Source organism: Microcaecilia unicolor, chromosome 5 (genome assembly GCF_901765095.1).
Source record: "Microcaecilia unicolor chromosome 5, aMicUni1.1, whole genome shotgun sequence".
Classification (NCBI taxonomy): Eukaryota; Metazoa; Chordata; class Amphibia; order Gymnophiona; family Siphonopidae; genus Microcaecilia; species Microcaecilia unicolor.
This window is the reverse complement of record NC_044035.1, coordinates 224,475,577-224,500,428: the sequence shown is the minus strand read 5'-3', so window position 1 is coordinate 224,500,428 and position 24,852 is coordinate 224,475,577. Positions and strand designations below refer to the sequence as shown.

The following is a 24,852-nucleotide window of genomic DNA, read 5'->3' as shown; positions in this document are numbered from 1 at the left end:
AGTACCTGCTTGTGAAGGGAGCTGAAAGACTGAGCTCCCGAAGGACAATTTGGAGGCAGGGAGGCCAAATTCAGGGCGTATCCGCACCGCACTATTTGGAGAACCCACTGGTCGGAGGTTATGAGAGGCCACCTTTGGTGAAAAAATTTTAACCTCCCTCCGACCGGCAGATCGTCCGGTACGGACACTTGTAGGGCGGCTATGTTCCCGTGGATCCAGTCAAAAGCCCGTCCCCGGCTTTTGCTGTGGAGGCGCAGGGGGCTGCTTAGGCGCACGCTGTTGACGAGAACGAGCGCGCTGGGGCTGTCCCTGTGCCTGGCGAGGCCTTCGGGCCGGCTGGTTGTACCTACGCTTTGCAAAAGAATAGGGTGCAGCCTGCCGTGCCCGGGAAAAACGCCCACCCGTGGGGGCGGGTGCTGAAGGCGCCCGGTGGGAGAGCTTGTCGAGAGCGGTTTCCCGCTGATGCAGTTGGTCCACCATCTGCTCGACCTTCTCACCGAAAATGTTATCCCCCCGGCAAGGGACGTCAGCCAGTCTCTGCTGGGTGCGGTTGTCCAGGTCAGAGGCACGCAGCCATGAGAGCCTGCGCATCACTATACCTTGGGCCGCAGCACGAGATGCCACGTCACAGGTGTCAAAAATCCCCCTGGACAGGAACTTTCTGCACGCCTTCAGCTGCCTGACCACCTCCTGATAAGGCCTGGACTGCTCCGGCGGGAGCTTATCGACCAGGTCCGCCAGCTGTTGCACATTGGTCCGCATGTGGATGCTCATATAGAGCAGGTAAGATTGGATGCGGGTCACGAGCATGGAGGATTGGTAGGCCTTCCTCCCAAATGAGTCCAGAGTGCGAGACTCCCGCCCCGGGGGCGCCGAGGCGGTATCCCTCGAACTCCGTGCCCTCTTGAGAGCAGAATCCACGACCGCTGAGTCATGGGGCAACTGGGGCCGCATGAGCTCTGGGTCAGAGTGGATCCTGTACTGGGACTCTGCTTTCTTGGGAATGGTGGGATTAGTTAGTGGTCGCACCCAGTTCCGGAGCAGCGTCTCCTTCAGGACATTGTGCAGCGGTACCGTGGAGGACTCTCTAGGTGGTGATGGATAGTCGAGGACCTCGAGCATCTCGGCCCTCGGCTCTTCCACAGAGACCACGGGAAAGGGAATGCTTATAGACATATCCCGCACAAAGGAGGCAAAGGAGAGACTCTCAGGAGGTGAGAGCTTCCTCTCCGGTGACGGCGTGGGGTCCGAGGGAAGGCCCGTAGACTCCTCTGAGGAGAAATATCTCGGGTCCTCCTCTTCCCCCCACGAGTCCTCATCCTCGGTATCGGACATTAGCTCATGTAGCTGCGTCCGGTACCGGGCCCGGCTCGACGTCGAGGCACCGAGGTCTCGGTGTCGTCGAGCGGTGGACTCCCGCGCCGGCGGGGACGGAGCTCCCTCCATCGACGTCGACGGGGACTCCACCTGCGTGGCTGTCGAGACCGGCACCGCAAGCGGCGGCGGTGTCGACTGCCCCGGCGCCGGGCTAGAGCTCGCCGGCGCCACAGTCATCGGCGCCGAGGGCGCAAGCACCCCCGGCGCCGGCACAGCCTGGCGCATCAGCCCTTCCAGGATCCCCGGAAGGATGGCTCTGAGGCACTCGTCCAGGCCCGCTGCCGGGAAAGGCGGTGGGGCCGGTAAGGGTGTCGGTGCCGGAAGCTGCTGGGGGCCAGGAGACGGCACCGAGGTGCCGGAACCCCGACGCGTCGGTACCTCCACCACCGACGGAGATCTCTCCTCTCTGCGATGACGCTTCGGCGTCGACTCCTCTTCAGGGTGCACCGAGGGCTCCCGGTGACGGCGCTTCTTGTCTTTTTTCCGGTGCACGTCACCGGTGCCGGAGGGCATGGAGGAGGAGGAGGTCGATCCCCCTCGGTCTCGGGGTACCGGGTCCGACAGGGTTCGGTCCCGTGGCTCACGAGTTGAGGGAGTGACCGGGGCCGACTGCCCACGCGGTCTCTCTACCCCACTCTCGCCGGCGGACCGGCAGGCCGACGGGACCTGTTCTCCTGGGGTCGCTGCCATCGGTGCCGATGTCTCGGGCATCGATACCGGTACCGAAGAACCGGTCTTCGATACCGATGCCGTCGAGGTCGACGTCGAGGGGCCGGCGCAAGTTCCAAAAAGACGGTCCCGCAGAACTTGCCTCGCAACCTGAGTCCGTTTCCGGAGACCGAGACACAAAACACACGACTTGAGATTGTGCTCCGGCCCGAGGCACTGGAGGCACCAAGCGTGGGTGTCGGTCTGCGAGATCGGCCGGCCGCAGCGACCACACTTTTTAAATCCACTCGGGACCTTCGAGGACATCGACGGAAAAATCGCGTCGGCGAAGTCAAAGTCGGCAATGGTGGCTAAAATCACACCACGAAAACTGAAACCGACCGAGCGGCCACTAGGCCGCAACGAGGCGTCCCCGCTAGAAAGCGAGGGAAAAGAAGGAGCGCGTGCTCCACACGCGCAAAATTCTTTTTTTTTTTTTTTTTTTTTTTTAATAAAAGAGAAAGAAGAAGAAGAAGAGGCCGAACAGGCCAAAAGCGACGATCCGCGTAAACGCGGTCGAAAAAATCCGGCGGCTGAAACGAGAGAGAGGGGAAAACACAACTCTCTCAGTCGCGGAAAAAAAGTAACTGGCGGGAGCGGTCGCGCACGGGCGGGAAGACGGCCGCGCATGCGCGGTGGGCGTGCCCTGCGTGTCGACCGTCCCGCGAAGCTTATTTCCGGTTGGTGGGGGCTGCCGCGGACGTCACCCAGTCGTGAGAACAAGCAGCCTGCTTGTCCTCGGAGAAACTGTCCTTACATCTTTAAGCAGCGGCCATTGTGCTGAATATTAACCTTGATATTTTTCTTTATTTCTTTTCTTTACTTGGATTTTGCTCATACCTTTTTCAGTGACACTTTCATAAGGGAGTGTAGCTAGTGAAAAGCAATTTTTCCTAAAGCTAGGTCAAAGTTGTCACTGGGTACTGCAACAAAATGGAGCAGACATGAACAAAAAGCACAATTTAGTCAGAAAACTTGGTTCATGATCAAAACCAGGAAACCTAAGGCCTGAAGTCATTCCAAAAATACAGCATTAGAATCTTACTTGGCGTGCATACAGACTTGGAGTCGACTGGCTCAGCAGAAGGCACAAAGTGGTGGTCAGACACCCTAGGGAGGGAGGCTGGCACTGCAGAAGAGTATGGTGGGGCTACATGATTCACATAGTAGTTGACATTTCCAGGATGTCTGTAAGCATTGATGTACTCTGGCTGAAAGCCACGATTATCATAGTATGGGCCACCCTGGGATCCCTAAACAGTGAGAAAAGAGGAATGCAAAAGAAATGGATACCGTTAACCAAAATATTACTAAATCAACACATCCATAATTGTCAAAGCTTGCATCCTTAAGAAATGTCCTGTCACTAGTACCAGAATTAAGAGTAAGGGGACAGTTAACCTTCTATTAAACTTTTTAAACCAAAGAAATATATGTTGGCAAGCTCTCAGCAGGGACGGCAAGGCTCACCACCATCTGTGATACGTATAGAAACACAAAGCCTTCCCTGCCTGTTCCCCTACCTACTCAGCCATCCTACCCTGTACATATCCCTTCATCAGTGTCTGACCCACTTCCACACCCACTCCTCCAGTCTCAGATCCATTTGATATATTTTTTAATTACTTTATATTATCTATTAATTACACTCAAATTTCATTTTATAACCAGTATTTCATTGTTTATCTGATTGGACCACAATGATTCACATAGAAAAAATTCTAATTCACTATGGGCTCCTTTTACTAAGGTGCTCTAATGATTAGCGCAAATTAAATGCAAAGAAGCCCATTAAGTCCCAGCTGTAGGGCTGGGGATAGTTGTTTAATGGGGAGTTGGGGTAAGTGGAGGAGTGGTCTAGTGGTTAGGGTGGTGGACTTTGGTCCTGGGGAACTGAGTTCGATTCCCGACACAGGCAGCTCCTTGTGACTCTGGGCAAGTCACTTAACCCTCCATTGCCTGCCGCATTGAGCCTGCCATGAGTGGGAAAGCGCGGGGTACAAATGTAACAAAAATAAAATAAAATAAGTAGGTAAGGGGACGGTTTGGATGCTCCAAAGTTTGCTAATATTAGGACCTCGCTGTAAAAAGTGAAGGTAACTGCTGGGATAGATGGTGCAGTAAAGGTGTTTATGAGTGAAGATTGGTTGTTAGAATCTTTCAAAGTATTATCTGGTGAACAAAATACTTTGACTCACCGTAAAAGACTATGCTAAAAAGGTGAGAATGGAAGCATTAATGGAATAAAATGTGTAGGAGGAATATAGTGCACCATATAGGCAATAGGTAATTAACTTATTGTTATACAGTACTTGTTTCACGGTCTCAATGCTTAGTAGAGGAAGGGAATGGATTTAAAAAAAAAAAAAAAACTTACTGGAAACAGGTTATAGTATGGACAACCCTCTATGAAGGGGCATATGCTTGTTTTAAAGTGGAGGAGTTGATATATGTATTTGTAACTGTTTTCAATAAAAACCATTTGAAATTAAATGCAAAAAAGCCCATTTTAATCCATTTAAATGTATTTATTTTGAATTTTTTATATTTGTGGACATGATTAGATCTAAGGAAAATTTGCTCAAATTTAAAATTTCTTCTTTATATTTTAAATTGTTTATATTGCTCTACATAGTTGGTTTTGGAGATATTGACTGTGATTTGTTCTGATTTTCTGCTCCCTTTTTATAGCTGAGCAATTGGTTTTGTGATACTGGTGTGCTTCAGGACGCACTGTGTAATTTTATCCTTCCCCGGATGCTATTATTTTCTTAATCTAGTTTTGTACTTAATTATTATTTATGTTGCCTCATATATATCTCTACCAAGCACTTAATCCAAAATATTTACATTCTCTCACGATATTTCAGGTGATTCTAAAAAGATTTTTTTTTTCTATTGTGTTTTATGTTTTTTTTAACTGGGTTAATTAAAAATATTAAAACAAAAGATGTATTTTTGTTTTGACTTAATCACATCAATCATAAGTTACCACATCCATGGCACCTAGCAGAAACCACAGTTACATGCAAACCAGGATGAGATGCAGCTTATTGGGAACAGATTACAAAAATTATTACGAAAATAAGTACGTAAGTGTTGCCATACTGTGTATCCTGTTTTCAACAGCGGCTAATCCAGGTCACAAGATCCCAAAACAATACAATACATTTTATGCTGCTTATCCCAGAAATAAGCAGTGGATTTTTCTCCAAGTCCATTTTAATAATGGCTTATGGACTTTTCTTTTAGGAAGCTATCCAGACCTTTTCTAAACCCCACTAAGCTAACTGCTTTTACCACATTCTCTGGCAACAAATTCCAGAGTTTAATTACACTGAGTGAAGAAATATTTTCTCTGATTCATTTTAAATTTACTACTTTGTAGCTTCATTGCGTGCCCCCTAGTCCTAGTACTTTTGGAAAAAGTAAACAAGCGATTCATGTCCACCTATTCCACTCAGTATTTTATAGACCTCTATCATAGCTCCCCTCAGATGTCTTTTCTCCAAGCTGAAGAGCCCAAGCCATTTCAGCCTTTCCTCATAGGGAAGTCGTCCCATCCCCTTTATCACTTTTGTCGCCCTTCTCTGTACCTTGTCTAATTCCACTGTATCTTTTTTGAGATGTGGTGACCAGAATTGCACATAGTATTCAAGGTGCATTCGCACCATGGAGTGATACAAAGGCATTATAACATCCTCATTTTTATTTTCCATTCCTTTCCTAACGAAAATGTGGGATACAAATGCAATAAATAAATACCTAAACATTATATTTGCTTTGCTGCTGTAGCACACTAAGCAGAGGGTTTCAAAGTATCATCAACAATGACTCCTAAATCCTTTTCCTGGATGGTGACTCTTAACGTGGAATCTTGCATCACGTAGCTGTAGTTCGGGTTCCTCTTTCCCACATGCATGACTTTGCACTTGCTCACATTAAACGTCATCTGCCATTTGGATGCCCAGTCTCCCAGTCTCGTACAGATGTCTTGCAATTTTTCACAATCCTCTTATGATTTAACAACTTTGAATAACTTTGTGTTGTCGGCAAATTTAAATTACCTCACTAGTTACCATATCTACATCATTTATAAATATGTTAAAAAGCAGCAGTCCCAACACAGACCCCTGTGGAACCCCACTATCTACCCTTGATCCAGCTGGTAACAGATTTTGAACATCAGGCTTATCCGATTTGGAAACATTCTTATGAAGGTCGGAAAAAAAATTGGTAGAGAGTATTGCGGCAAATTCCATTACTTTGTACTACGCTTGGGACAATTTTCTAAATGAGCAGGAAAAGCAAAGGTTTCAGGCATCCATCTTGAATGGCAGCTCAACAGCGCCCCTCACTGCTAATTTTTTTACATGTGAAAGATGCACCTAACTACATGCACCTAGGGGCTGATGCCAAAACTCCGGTGCTGTACAAAACACCATGGCATAAGAGCTCCCTACTGCTCAACGCTAAAGGCATGCAAATATAGGCGCACTGTTAGCAATCAGCATTAGGAAGTAAAGGGGGGGGGGGCATGCCTAGTACTGACAGACAGTATCACTGACCTAATGGGAAGTTAATTTTGTACAGTAATTACTATACTATGATTCACCATCAAACTGCAAACTGAACTGTGCTAAGAGTAGGATCTTGGACTTCAGGAAGCTGACTTCAAAGACTAACAATAGTGCTGAGAGGATATCTGTAATCCTTAGAGTTGAAAGATGCAGAATTTTGTCCAGCAACAAGACAGACTAATGTGGTTCTAAAAGGAACTAATGGTTAATGCCCCTGTCCAGTCACCTAACACCCGCTTTGAGCTGGCGTTAGGTTTCAAGTGGTAAGGGCTGTGAGGTTGAGTACCTACGAGGAGACATGGGCTGTAATGGGAGAAGGGAAAGGTGGGAAGGGGACATGATCTGGGAGGAAGCAAAACAGAGAGAGGCAAAGGACACAAAGCTGCATAAATAAAATGAGATGACTAGGACTGGGGAGTAGACAAAGCAAGACAGCAAAAAGGAAGTCATGCCTAGAAGAGACATGAAGTTGAGAACAGCGATAAAAAGGGGCAGAAAGGGTGAAACTAGAATGAAGAGAGAGAGAGGAGTTAAGTTAAGCTGAAAAAACTATGGACAGAGAGATATGGAGGAAAGAAATTATAAGGTGAAATTATAAATAAATAAATAAAAAGGAAGACAAATCAGTTCTTAAAAGGGAAAGAATGTGAAGTTAAAAAGGAAACTTAAAAGAAGACTAAAAACAAACAGAGACAGAGAAATGAAGTCAAACCATAGACACAAAAGTTAGAAAATTGTCTGTGTTTGGTAAAGATTTCTGTACTAGCTAAGCTATGTCAAGGGCAGGGAGCAGCTGGCATTCTACTTACCTTTCTCCAACCCTATGGTCACCATGATAAATGTATTTTATTGGAATGACATGGGGTAATAGGAAGAGGCTATTGCACTGGGCAGACCATAGTATCACATACTACATGAGAGAGTAGACAGTCAGAAGGCTGCACTTGATAGATCTCTGATCTGCTATTATGTGAGCCCATTAGGGACAGTGCAAAGTACCTATTATAGTAATTGTAAACCGCATAGTTGCGTCAGGGATAATTTGCGGCATATCAAGTGATGAAAATAAATCGTAAAACAATTACATCAATATGTAAAAAGCAGAAAATATGTTCTCTAATGTTTTCCACTAATCCATCCTTATGTGGGTCTTAATGACTTTTCAACAAACTATTTTGCCATGCAAAATAGTCCTAGCCATGCACACCATGTCTCAGAAGATAAGAGGTATCATGAAAAGCAATAGAGTGGAAAACAAATTTTCAACAGAATGACAACTCATTCTTCAACAGCTGTGGTCACACTTACAGGGTTTATTGACATCCTCTATTCACTGGTAACTACTGGATGGCTTGGAAGCTCTTGAGACTCTAGTGACCAGGCAACCTAGAGATAAAAAGCGGCAGATCAAAAAAGGTAAATGGTGACCAAATTCAGACTCAAAGTTCATTGGTAACACTTGTAAAATAACAAAAGGCTGAAATACATCATGGCTGTTTTCAAACATCTCTCTTAGGTGCAAAGTATGCAGGTACAAAATCAAATAGGGAAAGCACATATTTGCTAGGGATGTGCATTCATTAACAAGCATGGGGTTGATTAAGGCACTTTAATTTTAATTCAGACAAATTTGATTTAAACTACATTAGCATATGAAATGTGCACAATTTCTATGCATTAAAAGTTTTAATGCAGGTTAAAAAAAACATTTTATTAACAGAAGTGTGTGAAACTAACTTAAAATAATAATGAAAATCTTGGGATAATACAAAATTTTCTAAAAAAAAAAAACCACAACATTTTTGTCTGTGTGCATCCTGCCCTTTGAGAACTGCCCATCTGAGTACAAAGGTCCTGCAGACTTTGCACCTGCTCTTTCTGCAGGCACACTTTTAATGGAAAAGGTTTTGGTAAATTGGAATATGTGTGATGGTATTTTCCAACCCTGTTAGCAGTTAACAGCAAAATACATAGCTGACAGTAGTGGACATGTAATTTAGGAAAGGGCTGCAAGGGTTTCATTAATCCGTTAAAGGGGTGCAAGAACCAAAACAGGTTAAGAACCCCTGCTATATTGCCTTGAAAATGGTCTTCAAAGTGAGTACAAATAATAAAAATAAACATTACAGCAGCTCTGAAATCATACAGTAAATACAAGCAATAAAAATGGAGAAATTAGACCTTACCTGCTAATTTGCTTTCCTTTAGTCCCTCCGGACCAATCTTGGGCCGGTCTGGAGGGACGCTAAGGAATTAGCTATTATTCTACCAAGGCCTCAAAAAAGGGGAATGGAGATATTCAAGAGCAATTGTGAATAGATTCATTTAATGCCAAGGAAACTTTTTCTGACCAGCTGGAAGGATAGTTCCCACATAGATTATAATGTTTTGGGGGAATATAATTTGTATTAGAAATAAAAATGAATCTGTGTCTGGTGAGAAATTTAACCGGTTAAGGTCCTTCCATAAGATTTAGCAATGCTATATAGATGAGAAGCGTACACTTTTTTCAACTACCTGATCATTCTACTGTTACATACAAGTTGGTTAATATTCATAAAAGCTGTTATGTATGTTGTATTGGTAAAATAAAATTAACAAATAAATTGCACTAAGGGTAAGACTTCAAGGCTTATAACAAATCAAGCCTCAAGACCTAGAGAAACTTTGTCGAGAAAATTCCTAAAATGCTTAGGGTCAAAAGGTATGCTAACCACTAAATCAAACAGTTTTTTTTTAATTCTTAATTTAAAATATTTGTAACATAATTCATAAGTAACACTTGTTTAAAGCAACAGTTATGTTCACAAAGTAATAAAAAATTCAATTTAAACAGGAAAAAATATGCTCTTCATTAGACCACAATAGGGGGCAGAAAAAGGAATAAAGTTAGAACATAAGCTATAACATGACATAATATTAAATTCTTCTTATTGCTTGAACCAGAAACTATGAAGATCTGTTTCATGTCCAAAAATGACTTCAACTGCTCTGCTCTAGTATAAAAAAACACTCAACTCCAAGATACTTTATCAAACATTTACAGGGTAATTTAACATAAATAAGGCCCCCAAATCTTTAACCTGCTACTGATGAAAGTTACCGAAAGAAGAAAAGTTTTTCTCATTAGTCCGGAAAAATCCAGTCCTTTTGACCAAAGAAAAACTCATGAGATCTTCTAAATATAATCTTAAAGCTAAAGCACTTAAGTCCTGCTCAAATACAAATACAGCTAACAGTGTTGATCCTTCCACAATCTCACAAGTAGAATTTTCTAAAAAAGAAGTTACTATTACTACTACTACTATTTAGCATTTCTATAGCGCTACAAGGCATACGCAGCGCTGTACAAACATAGAAGAAAGACAGTCCCTGCTCAAAGAGCTTACAATCTAATAGACAAAAAATAAATAAAGTAAGCAAATCAAATCAATTAATGTGAACGGGAAGGAAGAGAGGAGGGTAGGTGGAGGCGAGTGGTTACAAGTGGTTACGAGTCAAAAGCAATGTTAAAGAGGTGGGTGTTCAGTCTAGATTTAAAGGTGGCCAAGGATGGGGCAAGACGTAGGGGCTCAGGAAGTTTATTCCAGGCGTAGGGTGCAGCGAGACAGAAGGCGCGAAGTCTGGAGTTGGCAGTAGTGGAGAAGGGAACAGATAAGAAGGATTTATCCATGGAGCGGAGTGCACGGGAAGGGGTGTAGGGAAGGACGAGTGTGGAGAGATACGGGGGAGCAGCAGAGTGAATACATTTATAGGTTAGTAGAAGAAGTTTGAACAGGATGCGAAAACGGATAGGGAGCCAGTGAAGGGTCTTGAGGAGAGGGGTAGTATGAGTAAAGCGACCCTGGCGGAAGATGAGACGGGCAGCAGAGTTTTGAACCGACTGGAGAGGGGAGAGGTGACTAAGTGGGAGGCCAGCAAGAAGCAGATTGCAGTAGTCTAAACGAGAGGTGACAAGGGTGTGGATGAGGGTTTTGGTAGAGTGCTCGGAAAGAAAGGGGCGGATTTTACGGATGTTGTAAAGAAAGAAACGACAGGTCTTGGCGGTCTGCTGGATATGAGCAGAGAAGGAGAGAGAAGAGTCAAAGATGACCCCAAGGTTTCGAGCTGAGGAGACAGGGAGAATGAGAGAGCCATCAATAGAAATAGAAAACGGGGGGAGCGGGGAGGTGGGTTTGGGGGGGAAAATGAGAAGCTCGGTTTTGGTCATATTTAATTTCAGGTGGCGTTGAGACATCCAGGCAGCAATGTCAGACAAGCACGCTGAAACTTTGGTTTGGATGCAAGGTGAGATATCAGGGGTAGAAAGGTAGATTTGGGAGTCATCAGCATAGAGATGGTAGGAAAAGCCATGGGATGAGATTAATGAACCAAGGGAAGAAGTGTAGATAGAAAAGAGGAGGGGACCAAGAACAGAACCCTGAGGTACGCCGACAGGCAGAGGGATAGAAGTAGAAGAGGATCCACCAGAGTGAACACTAAAGGTGCGGAGGGAGAGGTAGGAAGAGAACCAGGAAAGGACAGAGCCCTGGAATCCAAGTGAGGACAGGGTATCGAGAAGTATGTTGTGATCGACAGTGTCAAAAGCAGCGGAAAGATCAAGAAGAATGAGGATGGAATATTGACCTCTGGATTTAGCCAGTAATAGGTCATTGGAGACTTTAGTAAGCGCAGTTTCGGTTGAGTGGAGAGGGCGAAAACCAGATTGAAATGGGTCAAGAATAGCATGTGAGGAGAGAAAAATCGAGGCAGCGGCGGTGAACAGCACGCTCAAGTAATTTGGAGAGAAAAGGAATGAGGGAGATGGGTCGGTAATTAGAGGGACAAGTAGGGTCAAGTGAAGGCTTCTTAAGGAGAGGTGTGACCACAGCATGTTTAAAGGCAGCAGGGACAGTCGCAGTGGAAAGTGAGAGGTTGAGAATGTGACAGATAAAAGGAATAAGAGTAGGAGAGATGGCATTAAGAAGGTGGGTGGGAATGGGATCAGAGGAACAGGTGGTACATTTTGAGGAAGAAAGGAGAAGTGTAGTTTCCTCAATAGTAACTTCAGGAAAGGAGGAAAGGGAATGAGGGGAAGGAGAGAGAGGGGAACGGACTAGTGGAGGGAGAGCTGGTGAGGTAGAGAAAGCAAGGTTTATCTTTTGAACCTTGTTGTGAAAGAATTCAGCAAGGGTCTGAGGAGATAATGAAGGGGGAGTTGGGGGAGGGGGCACCTTGAGGAGAGAGTTCAATGTGGTGAAGAGAAGTCGAGGATTAGAGCCAAGAGAGTTGGTCAGTTGGATATAATAATCCTGTTTGGCACGTAAAAGAGCAGATTGGAAGGAGGTCAGCATGAACTTAAAGTGTAAGAAATCAGCAAGGGCCCGAGATTTTCGCCAGAGGCGTTCGGCGGAGCAGGTACAGGAACATAGGTAGCGGATATTAGAATTCAGCCAAGGTTGGGGTTTTGTACGCCTTACAGGGCGGGTCATCAAAGGTGCAAGAGTGTCTAAGGCAGAGGATAGAGTATTGTTGTAAGAAGAAACAGCCTCGTTGACAGACGTGGATGGTGCCACAGTAGAGAGGAGGTTTGAAACATGGGAGGATAGAGATGAAGGGTCAATATCGTGAAGATTCCTAGATAAATTAGATAGGATAGGACGGGACTGGGAGGGAGGAGATTTAAGTGTGAAAGTTATAAGATGGTGATCAGAGGAGGGATGATCAGAGGCAAGGAAACTAGAAGGTGAACAGTTGGAGGAGAAGATGAGATCAAGAAAGTGACCATTTTGATGAGTGGGGAGGTGGAGCATAGTTGGAGATTAAAGGACGACGTTAAAGCGAGTAACTTGGAAATATAAGAGTTGGAAGGATCATTAGCAGGAATATTAAAGTCACCAAGGATGAGAGAGGGGGAGGAAGGATCATGGAAGAAGGCAAGCCAGGCGTCAAAGTCACTGAGAAAGGATGAAAGGGACTTATCAGGGGGACGATAAATGACCGCTATTCGAAGAGGCAGAGGAGAGAAAAGGCGGATAGAGTGGACTTCAAAGGAGGAAAAACAGTGAGATTGAGGTGGAAGAAGGGGTTGAAATCTGGAGGAGGGAGAGAGAAGTAGTCCAACACCGCCCCCACGGCCAGCAGGGCGAGGAGTATGTGAAAATAGATAACCGCCATGGCACAGGGCTGTGACTGAAGAAGAGTCATCAGGGCAGAGCCAGGTTTCTGTTATGGCGAGCAGATGGAGGTGACGCGAGATAAAGAGGTCCTGGATATAGGGGAGTTTGTTACAGATAGAGCGGGCATTCCATAGGGCGCAAGAGAAGGGCAGAGAAGAGGAGGGGAGTAGAGGAATAGAGATGAGGTTAGAGAGGTCACGGTGAGATCTGTAGAGTTTGAATAGTTGGTGAGGAGGGCCAGGATTGGGATTGATGTCACCAGCTGAGAGTAAGAGAAGGAGTAAAAGAGAGCGGAGGAGAGTAGGAGAGGTGTGGCCACGAAGGCGTCGAAGCGAGAGGTATTTAGGTGGAATGGGGAAGGCAAAATGGAGGGAAGAAAGAGACGGAGATTAAAAGCCAAGAGGGAGGAAGAGGGTAGGAGAGAAGGTGAGGTGATGAAGTCAATGGATGGGAAGTGAGTTCCTGTAGCGGAGAGAGGTAGGGGGTGAGGGAAAAGATTAGGAAGGGACAGAGCTAGGAAGAGAATGTGAATAGGGGCCATAAACGATTAAGGTACTTTAGCAACTGGAAAAAGATTAGATACAAAGAGAAAAATGCCCCGCACGCCCTGGGAAGATCGGGGTGGAACTGGAGTCACCCCGGATACAGCTGTGAGGAAATGCAGAAGGGCTGCAAGTCCTCCACAGCACCTGGTGGGAGCGCTGGGCACCTAGAGCGGAGGCCCTGAGTGGATCGGGGTGCACCTGGGTGTCACCCCGGAGAAGGCTGTAAGGATATGCAGATGAGCTGCAAGTCCTCCACAGCACCTGAAAGGCAGCCGGTGGTAGAGGTGGGCACCTCTCAGCTGAGGAAAGGCTTACCAGGGGTTAGGCCGAAGCCAGCATTCCTCCCCCTGAGGGTCGCCTACCAGGTTTAAGTAACACAATTAATTGTGCTTCAGTGAATTTACCTTGATCATTGGGGTGAATACAGAAATAAGTAAACAGGTCACATAGTATAGGTGACAAAGATAAAGATAAAGAGGAGATGGGTCTATGGAGACCCTGGTAGGGTCCCTACCAGGTTTAAGTAATACAATTGTGCTTCAGTGAATTTACCTTGATCATTGGAGTGAGAATACAAATAAGTAACCAGTTCACATAGTATAGTTGACAAAGATAAAGCAAAACCTTTATAGAATGCAGCAGGTAAAAACCATCTGGACCTGGGCTTTATGAGAAAACAACAATTTGATGGCAAATTGAATCTCAACAATGGAGATAGGAGTATTGAGAATACCTTTTAAGAGTTCGAAAAAGTTGGATGTGGAAGACTTTGTAGAAAGAAAAGATTTGTGCTTCGCTGCTGTAGTGGCTGCTAAATCTGGGATGACCATGATTTTGCAACCTTGATGAATAAGTGATACTTTACTTTTAGCAGCCATGAGGATCTATAGAGCCTGAGGATAATGTAAAAGCTTAGCCACAATACGACGTGTATGTTTTGCTCCAGGCTTGCATTCTAGATGAGAGTACGGGGATCTCTCTCTATTTCTAATACTGGAGAGAATTCTATATCCAGAAATTTAGAAAGTCAGTTGGTTAAAAAAGTGGTGGTATCAGAGCTCTTGTGTTGTTACGACGATGCCAATTGAGAATGGATTCCAATTCCTGTCTCATATCCCATGATTTGGCTATATAGTAGATGACGGCAGAGAAAGACCTGTACGGTCCATCCAGTCTGCCCAACAACATAAACTCATATGTGCTACTTTATGTGTATACCTGACCTTGATTTGTGCTATTTTCAGGGCACAGACCGTAGAAACCTACCCAGCACTAGCCCCGTCTCCCCACCACTAGCTCTGCCACCCAATCTCCGCTAAGGTTCCAAAGATCCATTTCTTCTGAACAGGATTCCTTTATGTTTATCCCATGCTTTTTTGAATTGCATTACCGTTTTCATCTCCACCACCTCCCGCGGGAGGGCATTCCAAGTATCCACCACTCTCTCTGTGAAAAAATACTTCCTGGCATTTTTCTTGAGTCTGCCCCCCATTCTTCTAGCTTCTGCAGATCCTTTTTCATGTTTTCCACTCCCTTCAGGGTGTCCACTCTGTTACAAATCTTATTATCATCTGCAAAAAGGCAAACTTTACCTTCTAACCCTTCAGCAATGTCACTCACAAATATATTGAATAGAATCAGCCCCAGCACCAATCCCTGAGGCACTACACTACTCACCTTTCCCTCATCCGAGTGAATTCCATTAACCACCACCTTCTGGCGTCTGTCCATCAACCAGTTCCTAATCTAGTTCACCACGTCGGGTCCTATCTTCAGCCTGTCAAGTTTATTCAACAGCCTCCTGTGGGGAACCATGTCGAAAGCTTTGCTAAAGTCTAAGTAGATTACATCCATAGCAAGTCCTTGAGTCAATTCTCTGGTCACCCAATCAATGAGATTTGTTTGGCACAATTTACCTCTGGTAAAACCATGTTGTCTCGGATCTTGCAACTTATTGGCTTCCAGGAAATTTACTATCCTTTCCTTCAGCATCGCTTCAATTACTTTTACAATAACCGAAGTGGGGCTTACCAACCTGTAGTTTCCAGCTTCTTCCTTATCACCACTTTTGTGAAAAGGGACCACATCCGCTCTTCTCCAATCCCACGGAACCTCTCCCATCTCCAAGGATTTATTAAACAAATCTTTAAGAGGACCCGCCAGAACCTCTCTGAGCTCCCTCAATATCCTGAGTGGATCCCGTCTAGTCCCACGGTTTTGTCCACCTTCAGATTTTCAAGTTGTTCATATAGCCTAGTGGTTATATATAGCCTTTGATCCTGGGGAACTGAGTTCGATTCCCACTGCAGCTCCTTGTGACTCTGGCCAAGTCACTTAACCCTCCATTGCCCCTGGTACAAAATAAGCACCTGAATATATGTAAACAGATTTGAATGTAGTTGCAAAAAACCTCAGAAAGGCAGTATATGAAGTCCCATTTCCCTTCCCTTCCCTCCCCCCCCCCCCCCCTTCTGTGAACGGTGCTATATCCACTCCGTTCTCATATGTATTTTGCCAATCGTGGTTCTTCTCCAGGATTTTCTTCAGTGAAAAACAGAACAAAAGTATTCGTTTAGCAAATTTGCTTTTTCTTAATCATTATCCACATAGTGGTTCGCAGCATCTTTCAGTCTCACAATTCCAATTTCAGTCTTCCTCCTTTCACTAATATACCTGAAGAAATTTTTGTCACCCCTTCTTACATTTCTAGCCATTTGTTCTTCCGCTTGCGCTTTTGCCAGACGTATCTCTCTCTTGGCTTCTTTCAGTTTCATCCGGTATCCCTCCCCATGTTCCTCTTCTTGAGTTTTTCTGTATTTCTGGAACGCCAACTCTTTAGCTTTTATTTTCTCAGCCACTTGCTCGGAGAACCATATCAGTTTCCTTTTTCTCTTGCTTTTATTTCTCTCCTTACATAAAGGTTTGTGGCCATATTTATAGCTTCTTTCAGCCTGGACCACTGCTCTTCTACTTCTCGTATATCCTCCCAGCCCATCAGCTCCTTCCTCAGGTATTCCCCCATTTTACTAAAGTCAGCATGCTTGAAATACAGTTTTGAGTGGCCGCCCTCCACTTTGTTATATCAAACCAAACTATTTGATGGTCATTGCTGCCCAGGTGGGCACCCACTCGGACATTTGACACACTTTCTCCATTTGTGAGCACCAGATCCAGCGTCGCTCCCTCCCTCGTGGGTTCTGTCACCATTTGTCTGAGCAGAGCACTTTGAAAAGCATCCACGATCTCTCTACTTCTTTCCGATTCTGCAGATGGAACTTTCCAATCTACATCTAGCAGATTGAAATCACCCAGCAACAGCACCTCTTTTCTTTCCCAACTTTTGAATATCTGTAATCAGATCTTTTATCTAGTTCCTCCGATTGTGTCGGAGATCTGTAGACAACACCCATTTGGACAGAGGTTCTATCATCTCTTCTTAAGGTGATCCATAGCGCTTCTTCCTTTCCCCAGGCCCCTGCCATTTCAGTCACTGCAATATCACTTCTCACATACAGAGCTACTCCTCCACCTTTACGACAATCTCTATCCTTCCTAAATAGATTATAACCTGGTGTGTTTGAATCCTATTCTTGTCATTGAGCCATGTCTCCGTGATTACAACAACATCTAAGTCTGCCTCCAACATCAGGGTTTGCATGTCATGAACTTTATTGCTTAGACTGCAAGCATTTGTGGTCATTGCTTTCCATCTACATTTCAGTGGCATTTTTATCTTCTGTTTAGTATTTTGTTTAGTCTCACATCCTGCTGTGTTGGTAAGAAGTGATTTGCTAAGATTGTTTTCATTGCTTTCTTTTCTACTGTCACATCTTGCCTTTAGCTTTAGCTGGGGGTGAGCACTTGAAGTGACCTGCCTCCATATGCCACCCCCGCCTTCTAGTTTAAATGCCTAGAAATATATTGTCTAAATTTCTCCCCAACGATTTTTTTTTCTGCCACAATGAGATGCAGCCCATTGTTACAATATAGTCTTTTGTTTTTCCATGTGTTGCCCCATCCTCCTATGTACTTAAATCCTTCTTGTTGACACCAGGCTTTGAGCCAGCTATTGAAATTTTCAGTACTTCACAATCTTTTCTCTCACTTTCCAAAGGTAGGTAGTATGTAGTACTTCAGAAAAAGCTATTGTTTGTACCAAAGGTTTTAACCCCTCCCCCAGCTCCTGAAAAGCTCTCTGCACGGCAAGTGGGGTATTACTGGACAAGTCATTTGTTCCCAGGTGGATGTTTGACTCCTTAGTTTCTTCTCTGATTATAAAGATTATTTGCTTGTTACTCCTGGTAGCTGAGGAGCCTGGAAGGCATTCACTTTGCATGGCCCCTTGAACTGTGTTTCAAAGTTAATGCCTCTGATAATGGAATCCCCTAATAGCAACAGTTTTGTAGTATGAGTTTCAATATTAGTGCTTTGGGTGTGTCTTTTCTCTTTGGGCACCTTCATATCTTTTTGTTCCGCCTCAGTTCTATTTTCAGGGACATCACAGTGCTGTAATGGAGCAAAAGAATTCTGAAGAGGCAACACTTGTGAGGGCGGATGCTTCTGTGCAACATAACGTAGTCTGCCTGAGCCTACCGTGAACCATCTATTCTCTTAGGTGGTTTTATCCTTTGAGGCAGTGGTGAGAAGTTGGTATGATTCTGTGCAGTCATAGAAGCTGCTTTAAGTGCATCCAATTCCTGTTTTAGTTTACTGAGCTCCTGTTTTAAATTAGGAAGCTGGAGACAGACAGGCAAGCCTTAAGTCTCCAGATGATTTGCCTTGAAACTAAAGCACCACTGAGACAGCATGGGCATAATTATACATATATAAGAAATTATATTAAGTGTTAATTCTGTTTAAAAATCTGGGGTTTAAAAGTTTGGTGTTTGAATTCAACTTTTTCACCCTGCAAGTGAAGGAATGGCAGCTGGATTTAATTACTTAGAAAGTCTAGCTTTGGCTAAGCTAAAGGTTAGAAAGGTCAGAGACAGAAACTTTCTTTGACACCTTGTGAGTGATGCATTGCTAATGCTAGCTAGCACATACAGTGGTGGAAATAAGTATTTGATCCCTTGCTGATTTTGTAAGTTTGCCCACTGACAAAGACATGAGCAGCCCATAATTGAAGGGTAGGTTATTGGTAACAGTGAGAGATAGCACATCACAAATTAAATCCGGAAAATCACATTGTGGAAAGTATATGAATTTATTTGCATTCTGCAGAGGGAAATAAGTATTTAATCCCTCTGGCAAACAAGACCTAATACTTGGTGGCAAAACCCTTGTTGGCAAGCACAGCGGTCAGACGTCTTCTGTAGTTGATGATGAGGTTTGCACACATGTCAGGAGGAATTTTGGTCCACTCCTCTTTGCAGATCATCTCTAAATCATTAAGAGTTCTGGGCTGTCGCTTGGCAACTCGCAGCTTCAGCTCCCTCCATAAGTTTTCAATGGGATTAAGGTCTGGTGACTGGCTAGGCCACTCCATGACCCTAATGTGCTTCTTCCTGAGCCACTCCTTTGTTGCCTTGGCTGTATGTTTTGGGTCATTGTCGTGCTGGAAGACCCAGCCACGACCCATTTTTAAGGCCCTGGCGGAGGGAAGGAGGTTGTCACTCAGAATTGTACGGTACATGGCCCCATCCATTCTCCCATTGATGCGGTGAAGTAGTCCTGTGCCCTTAGCAGAGAAACACCCCCAAAACATAACATTTCCACCTCCATGCTTGACAGTGGGGACGGTGTTCTTTGGGTCATAGGCAGCATTTCTCTTCCTCCAAACACGGCGAGTTGAGTTCATGCCAAAGAGCTCAATTTTTGTCTCATCTGACCACAGCACCTTCTCCCAATCACTCTCGGCATCATCCAGGTGTTCACTGGCAAACTTCAGACGGGCCGTCACATGTGCCTTCCGGAGCAGGGGGACCTTGCGGGCACTGCAGGATTGCAATCCGTTATGTCGTAATGTGTTACCAATGGTTTTCGTGGTGACAGTGGTCCCAGCTGCCTTGAGATCATTGACAAGTTCCCCCCTTGTAGTTGTAGGCTGATTTCTAACCTTCCTCATGATCAAGGATACCCCACGAGGTGAGATTTTGCGTGGAGCCCCAGATCTTTGTCGATTGACAGTCATTTTGTACTTCTTCCATTTTCTTACTATGGCACCAACAGTTGTCTCCTTCTCGCCCAGCGTCTTACTGATGGTTTTGTAGCCCATTCCAGCCTTGTGCAGGTGTATGATCTTGTCCCTGACATCCTTAGACAGCTCCTTGCTCTTGGCCATTTTGTAGAGGTTAGAGTCTGACTGATTCACTGAGTCTGTGGACAGGTGTCTTTCATACAGGTGACCATTGCCGACAGCTGTCTGTCATGCAGGTAACGAGTTGATTTGGAGCATCTACCTGGTCTGTAGGGGCCAGATCTCTTACTGGTTGGTGGGGGATCAAATACTTATTTCCCTCTGCAGAATGCAAATAAATTCATATACTTTCCACAATGTGATTTTCCGGATTTAATTTGTGATGTGCTATCTCTCACTGTTACCAATAACCTACCCTTCAATTATGGGCTGCTCATGTCTTTTTCAGTGGGCAAACTTACAAAATCAGCAAGGGATCAAATACTTATTTCCACCACTGTACATCTGTATATTATTATGAACAAAGCATGAGCCAGACATGCTGTAGTTTAAAAGTAGTTTAAAGCTGGTTAAATAATTCTAGATATTCTTGAATTCTGATTTCTGTGTATTTTAGAATATGTCTTATAAGGATGCTTACTTTAGAATATGCTGTATTCTGTGTAAATTAATAATTCTGTGTGGAATGTCTGTTCAACTCTCTGTCTGACTTTCTAAGTAAGACTGCAGTGAAAAGGTCAGCATATGGTTTGAGTTTTCTGCAGTCCTGGCTGGTTTAATGTATGGAGCTGATAGGTGAAAAGGGGTCAAGAAAAGTCTTGATTAATTATAGGTAAATGTAGGAATGGTCCTGAAAGTAATAACAAACTATAGCTGTATGCCATTAAGTAAGACTGGCCCTTGACCCCTTAATGAATGCCAGAGTTCAGTTAGCAGTTAGTATGAAGTTGACTAGGAATATGAGAAATTAATCATAATAAAAATGTAAGAGACTGGTGCTATATTGTCTGGTTTGAGGGGCCCCAGGTCATAGGTCAGTTTAGGATATGTCTGGAACCTATGTAACTGATATTTTGAATATATGTATGGTAATAATTGGTTCAGACAGGGTAATCAATCTATTCTTTACCATCTGGAAAGTAAGGGGGGCTAGGAGGGGGATAGAACGGTATATAAGTGGGAGTAGAAGCAGCTTACGTCAGAAGGAACAGACAGAAGAGGGAGAGACAGCAGAAGAGAAGGAGCTGAGACAGAAGCCACAAAGACACAGAGAGCTGAGAAAGAGAAGAAGAGACTTAATGCTGATGTCCTACTTTGTTTGCTGGCAAATAAAGAAGATTTCTCCCTCACTCTGGTGTGTGCTGTTTGACTCCTGAAGTACCACAGATTCTGCTAACAATAGGGGTAATTCATGCATCAATTCCTGCAACACCACAATTATTACAGAGAATAAAAGTCATCCTGATTGGTTGAAATGGGTATGAACAGGTGTACTATGATAGGGTTGTCTACAAAGATGTCCTGTGTATGACTGAGGAGTAAAAGTTAATGAGTTCTGACTTGTCTATGAGTGGAAGACCCTGGGGTGGGTCTATGTCACAGTGAGTCAGCCAAGTGCTGTATAAAAAAAAAAGTTCTCTAGGTGTGACCAGAAACGATACAGTCTGATCAAACAATTTCTGTTGATTCAACGCTCAATTTCTACTAGAATATAACTTTCCTTTAGTAAATCTAAATATTCCCAATAATTATAGCAGTTTCATCAATGTAAAATGCAAATTTATAACCAGTTGGGAGACTTGCCTAGGACTGGCAGAACCTGTCCACAAAGTTAGAATGCTACAGGACAAGAAGCGGTTAGAAATGCCTATCCTCTCGACTATCAGAGCTAGGCAGGAAAGGAAAGAGGTTTTTTTTTGTTGTTGTTGGTCTGTCTTTTTGGGAGGGGGGGGGCAGGGTTAGAAGACAGAGAAGTGCACCACAATACAGATTCACAGGACAAATTAATTAAGCAATAAATTCAAGAGAATAGATATATCAGGTAGCTAAACCTATAGCCAAAAAGTTGAGAAATTAGAATAAAATAATCAAAAATCACCTAGCAGTATTTTGGTTCAGGTCCAGCACATGGAAAGCTACAAAGTGATCTGTCTCTCCCTACTCAGAGCCCAGCCCGCCCCCTGCTGTGCAGTGATTACCTCATAATGAGTCAGCCAAGTGCTGTATCCAAAAAAAGTTCTCTAGGTGTGACCAGAAATAAGTCTGATCAAACAATTTCTGTTGATTCAACGCTCAATTCAAACCATAACCAAAACAGAAATTTCAGTCAGCCTCTAACAAAGGAGCAGAATCAGCCCAGATAAAACAAACCACGCAGCTTGGTGCATTCCCAACTTTTGCGCAACTATAGAAATTTTATCAAATGTCTGGCACAAAACCACAGCAACAGGTAAACAGGAAGTAATGCAGATGTAAAATCTGAAGCAAACAATTCTTGAGAACTGCTGCATTAAGTATTTTCCACTGTTACCTTATATAACTTAATCTAAATCCAACAGAAGAGCTGATCATCCAAACTCCATTTACGCCAAATCCTTCCTAGGGCTTTGTTAATATGCTTCATCTTGCACAGCTAAGCTGAAAACTAAGGCGCTGACCTTGTTTTTAACCCCTTAGCTCTCATCAGAGGCTAGCACACTATTTCAAAAGGCAATTTGTTCAAATATAAGTGGTCATTGAAAGCCAATTACACACTTAGCAGCTACATCCAACAAAAAAGTCCTCAAACTAAAGTTATCTATGCTGGAAATGGAACATTATAAACATTAGCATTAAATACTCCACAACAAAAAGCCTGGGAAGGAGTTCTTTAATATACTAGAATGAGATTCTAAAGTAGAATTAGACCTGGCAGAGCTATGCAACTGATAGGAATCCACAACACAAGTGTATCCGGGAAGGGGACATAGGGAACTATTGTTACTGCACCTGCTGTTTATTTGCCTGCAAATTCTTTCCACAGCAACTAACCTTCTAAACTTGTGCCGGTACCTGCCCATCAGTCCATAAGTTGTAATTGCTTAGCTTGTTCATGACCCTGTTGTCATTAGGATATGACTTCAGTATATTTGGTTGACTATTTTAATCCTTGCAACTGTGCTGTTGCCTAGGGTGGCCAACTCTTTAGAAATGAAAAAACGTTTATTTACTGCTGCACATGTTCCTCCCCTGCCCTTCTCCCAACAAAACTGCAGTGAGGAGGCTTGGAGTGTGATCCAAGATGGCGTTTGTGAAGGTCGCATGAACGCCAGCTCCTGTTGCCCATTGCGAAATTTCTAGCGGAGAACTTACCTATCTTACAATGGGTAAGAAAAAGGGGAAGCTTGGAACACCCTGCTCCACGGGTCAGGCGAATCCCCTAGCCGCTCGTCAAATGACGCTAGAGCAATCGGGTCTGGTTGTTCAGAGGACTCAAGCCGGCGCTTCGAGCGGTCCAACGGAGATCTTGGACCTTAGTACAGAGGGAGTGTCATTGAGCCCCCCTCTGTGGATAACCCCCTTAAGACCCGGAGGAAATCTGTTGGCGACGGCGAACCAACCGACGGTGGTATCCGGAAGTGTGACCCCTGCGGCTGGCAGTGGAGACCCCGTAGCTACCTCGTCCCCGATCGGAATATCATTGCAGGCAGGCTTGATGCCGAAGGCCTCTCAGCCTGTATGGAATCGGGACGAATCCTCTGTGGGAAATCGGGAGATAGTGAAACCAGCGGTTATCACCATGGATTCCATTTGGGAGGCAATTCAAGGGTTGAACGCCACGCTACTCCAGGTAGCAGGTTCTTTAGAGAAGCTGTCACAGGCTCAGACTGATACATCCAGAAAAGTAACCGAGCAAACATCTAGGGTGGACTCCATTGAAACTGAGGTAAACTCTAACAAGAACTTTATTCAAGCTTTAATGAAGGATAATAACGTTCAAAGGAAAAAAATTGAATATATGGAGAACCAGCAGAGGAGAAATAATCTTCGGTTTTTGAATTTCCCCAAGTCCCCATTAATTCCTGCCAAAGAGATGTTAAAAAAATATTTCACTGAAATTCTGGGGATTCCCTCAGAAGCTTTTCCTCAATTAACCCGAGTTCTTTACATCTCTGGGGCAGGTAAGGGGATAATTCACTCTCCTCAGCTAAACTTAACTCAGTTCCTTGAAAATTCAATGGAGGTTATCACAGAGAGGACGACACTCCTGGTAGCTTTTGCTCTGGAACTGGACCGTAACAATATTTTTAGGTTGTTTTTCCGCCATATTTCCACACCCTTTTTGGGTTCGAAAATCCAGATATTTCCTGATCTCTCTCGAGAGACACAAAGAAAAAGGAGATATTTTTTATTATTAAAAACAAGGGTCCTACAATTGGGTGGGACCTTTAATCTTAAGTTCCCATGTAAATGCTGTATTTCCTTGCAATCAACTAATTATATTTTTTTCGAACCTGAAAAACTTAAAACATATATTGCTAGCAAAGAGTAATTTGGCGTTAACTTGAATTGTAATTTTCGGCTGCCCTGACTTGTGTTCTTGCCCTTTCCTGTTAAATTTTCTTATATATTTTGAATTTAAAGTGTACCTATATCTTGGATCAACAATTGTAGTCTAATATAATATATCCTTTTTTCTTTCCTTTTCTTTCTTTTTTCCTTTCCTTTTTGGATATATGTCTATGGAAATTAGACTTTTGTAATGCCATTTATGTTTATGATGTAAATGTAATGGAAAATTAATAAATAGAATATTAAAAAAAAAAAAAAAACTGCAGTGAGAGCAGCAGTGGAGGCTGCAGGCTACTTTGAGGACTGGGGAAAGCTACTACAAATCATTTCTATAGTGCTACCAGTCGTGCGCAGCACTTCACAATTGAACATGAAAGCTGTTGCAAAAGGCTGCACTCTTCAGCTGCCACAACCACAATCCACCTCAGTCCCTCAACATACAAAGCATTCCCCATATGAATCCACAGAACCCCGCCCCTCCCCCACAGTGGAAAGCAAAGCTAGTGCATTTCCCATGAAACAAAAAAATGTATGTTGCATCAGTAAAAGCAACATAAAACTTCTCAGTACTAGGCATATTGAGAAGTAATACAAAATTACAAAAAACACACCACCATCATACCACTCAGGACCTAGAACAAAACAGTGTAAAGCGAAGATACTTACCTGTAGCAGATGTTCTCCGAGGTCAAATTGCGTGCTCAAATTTGGGCACGAACGCAATTTAATTGAATAAGCTAATTAGCAACAATAATTGGCCTTTTAACAAGCAATTATTGGTACTAATTAGATTA

General features: G+C 43.8%; 1 protein-coding gene across 1 annotated transcript in view; it reads right to left on the bottom strand.

Annotated features, from left to right (window-relative positions):
* TMPRSS2 (transmembrane serine protease 2) overlaps nucleotides 1-24,852 on the bottom strand; it is a 180,440-nt gene that overhangs the window by 90,469 nt on the left and 65,119 nt on the right. Inside the window, exons 2-3 of the mRNA XM_030203820.1 lie at nucleotides 7,974-8,051; nucleotides 3,131-3,338 (exon numbers count right to left, since the gene is read on the bottom strand). Coding sequence (XP_030059680.1) covers nucleotides 3,131-3,338; nucleotides 7,974-7,988 — 223 coding nt within the window. The 5' untranslated portion in view covers nucleotides 7,989-8,051. The remainder of the gene's footprint in view (nucleotides 1-3,130; nucleotides 3,339-7,973; nucleotides 8,052-24,852) is intronic.